The sequence below is a fragment of the Entamoeba invadens genome (genome assembly GCF_000330505.1).
Source record: "Entamoeba invadens IP1 unplaced genomic scaffold scaff_1105074724573, whole genome shotgun sequence".
Taxonomy (NCBI): Eukaryota; Evosea; order Mastigamoebida; family Endamoebidae; genus Entamoeba; species Entamoeba invadens.
Genome location: NW_004191740.1, coordinates 42,837 through 44,485, shown reverse-complemented (window position 1 = coordinate 44,485; position 1,649 = coordinate 42,837). Strand labels below are relative to the sequence as shown.

The following is a 1,649-nucleotide window of genomic DNA, read 5'->3' as shown; positions in this document are numbered from 1 at the left end:
ACGCGCTATCCTCTTTGATTTTTCTAAAGCCAAACGGTTGTTCTTTTGGCAGCAAAACTTAGTGAATAATACAATTAATTCACCCTCTGCACTTTTCATCATACTAACACCAACAAGTGCAGTTAAATGTGCAAAACACCAATTGGAGCTGTTAAACCAACTGACCAAATCTGTTGGTGCTGCTTTATAAGCTGTTAATATATCATTGAAAAATTGTATCGAATTTTGAACATTCAGTGCACCATCCCAACAACTATTTACAATTCTTTCAAATGGAAAATTTGAAATGAGTAGATTCAATTCCGAAAAGAGCCAATCTGCAATTTCTTGAGCAGAAGAACCACCACATTTTATTTGTGTTACCAAAGGAAAGGTTTTGAATGTTCTTCCTTTACACATTCTTACTAATATCACATATTTTTTCTTCGTCATTTTTGCTCGAGCTATCACCCGATAAAGCCATACAGTCGCAGTCTATGATTTCACATAGAAATGCGGATTTTGCCAACACATTAAAATCTGTTGCTACTCTGAATGAATTACGGCTACTGATGCCGAGGTAATTGATTTTGTCTAACAGACTTGGATTGTAAACTTTAAGAAAGACAAATAAATCATCACTAACTGCATTAACTTGTGACTCGGATAACCTAGCTTCAATATTTATACAAGTGATCTCAAATGCTACAATTCTTTTTTGGAACAATTCAAACGCGTCTCTTTCATACTTTGTACAATATTTCGAATGCAAGTAATAATCAAACAACACATCTATACATTCCGAAAAACGCTTTCTATTAAATCGATTTACACCGGGTGGGAAAGTAAACAATTTAATAGCCGATATTAATTTATACCAAGGCCAAGTAGTTGCTGGTAATAAACTTGTTTTTCTAAATAGTCCATCATCAAACTCGGCAGCAGAAAGATTTTGTGCCTTTTTATGTGTTTGTTTTTTGATAGTTGGGATTGGAAAATCTTCTGGTTCATCAGGAACAACCGTAAACGCCGATGTTATAACAGTGGTTTCAGGTTCTAAATCTTCATCATTGTTGCAACTAAAACAGTGGATATTATGGTCATTGATAACATTGTCAACACAGACTTCTTTTTGGTCGGAATTTCTTTGAACTTGATTTAAACCTGATAATTGTGTAAATTCATTTTTTGCTGATTCTATCATAGCAATGTTTGTTCTTTTTCCTCTTATACTCATATAATTAAAAAACTTTGTTACAATATCCTTTTTGGAAAAAAAATGAAGTATAATCTGGTAATGTTTTTGGATTTGCTTTATAATCACTTGTATAATCTGATTTGAAAAACATTGAATAATTTTCATTGCTTCTTCTTTTTCTTTTCATTTATTAATTTCAATTGACTGTTTTCATTTTTCAACTTTGCATGATTTGCAAGTGATGTTTTTTAATCCATGTTCCATCAAATAAACACATAACATAAGATTTATCATTAAATTCAACATGAATATATCCTTTCAAAAAGAGATTTTGATCGTAAACGAAAGAAAGTTTTGGAGGAACACTCATTTTGTATGTTTTTTCAAGTTTGCTCGTTAATATAAATATTCATGTTTTTTGTTAAAAATACCTTTATATTTGTAAATATTTTGGAATAACATCGAGTTTGCT

The 1,649-nt window shown here is 31.1% G+C and overlaps 1 protein-coding gene across 1 annotated transcript; it reads right to left on the bottom strand.

Moving 5' to 3' along the window:
• Positions 1-391: 391 nt before the first annotated feature.
• Positions 392-1,183, bottom strand: EIN_203340 (hypothetical protein; the record flags this gene model as incomplete). Its single annotated transcript, XM_004183714.1, has 1 exon — positions 392-1,183. One exon carries the CDS (start codon positions 1,181-1,183, stop codon positions 392-394), a length of 792 nt encoding a protein of 263 aa, XP_004183762.1.
• Between the last annotated feature and the right edge of the window lie 466 nt (positions 1,184-1,649).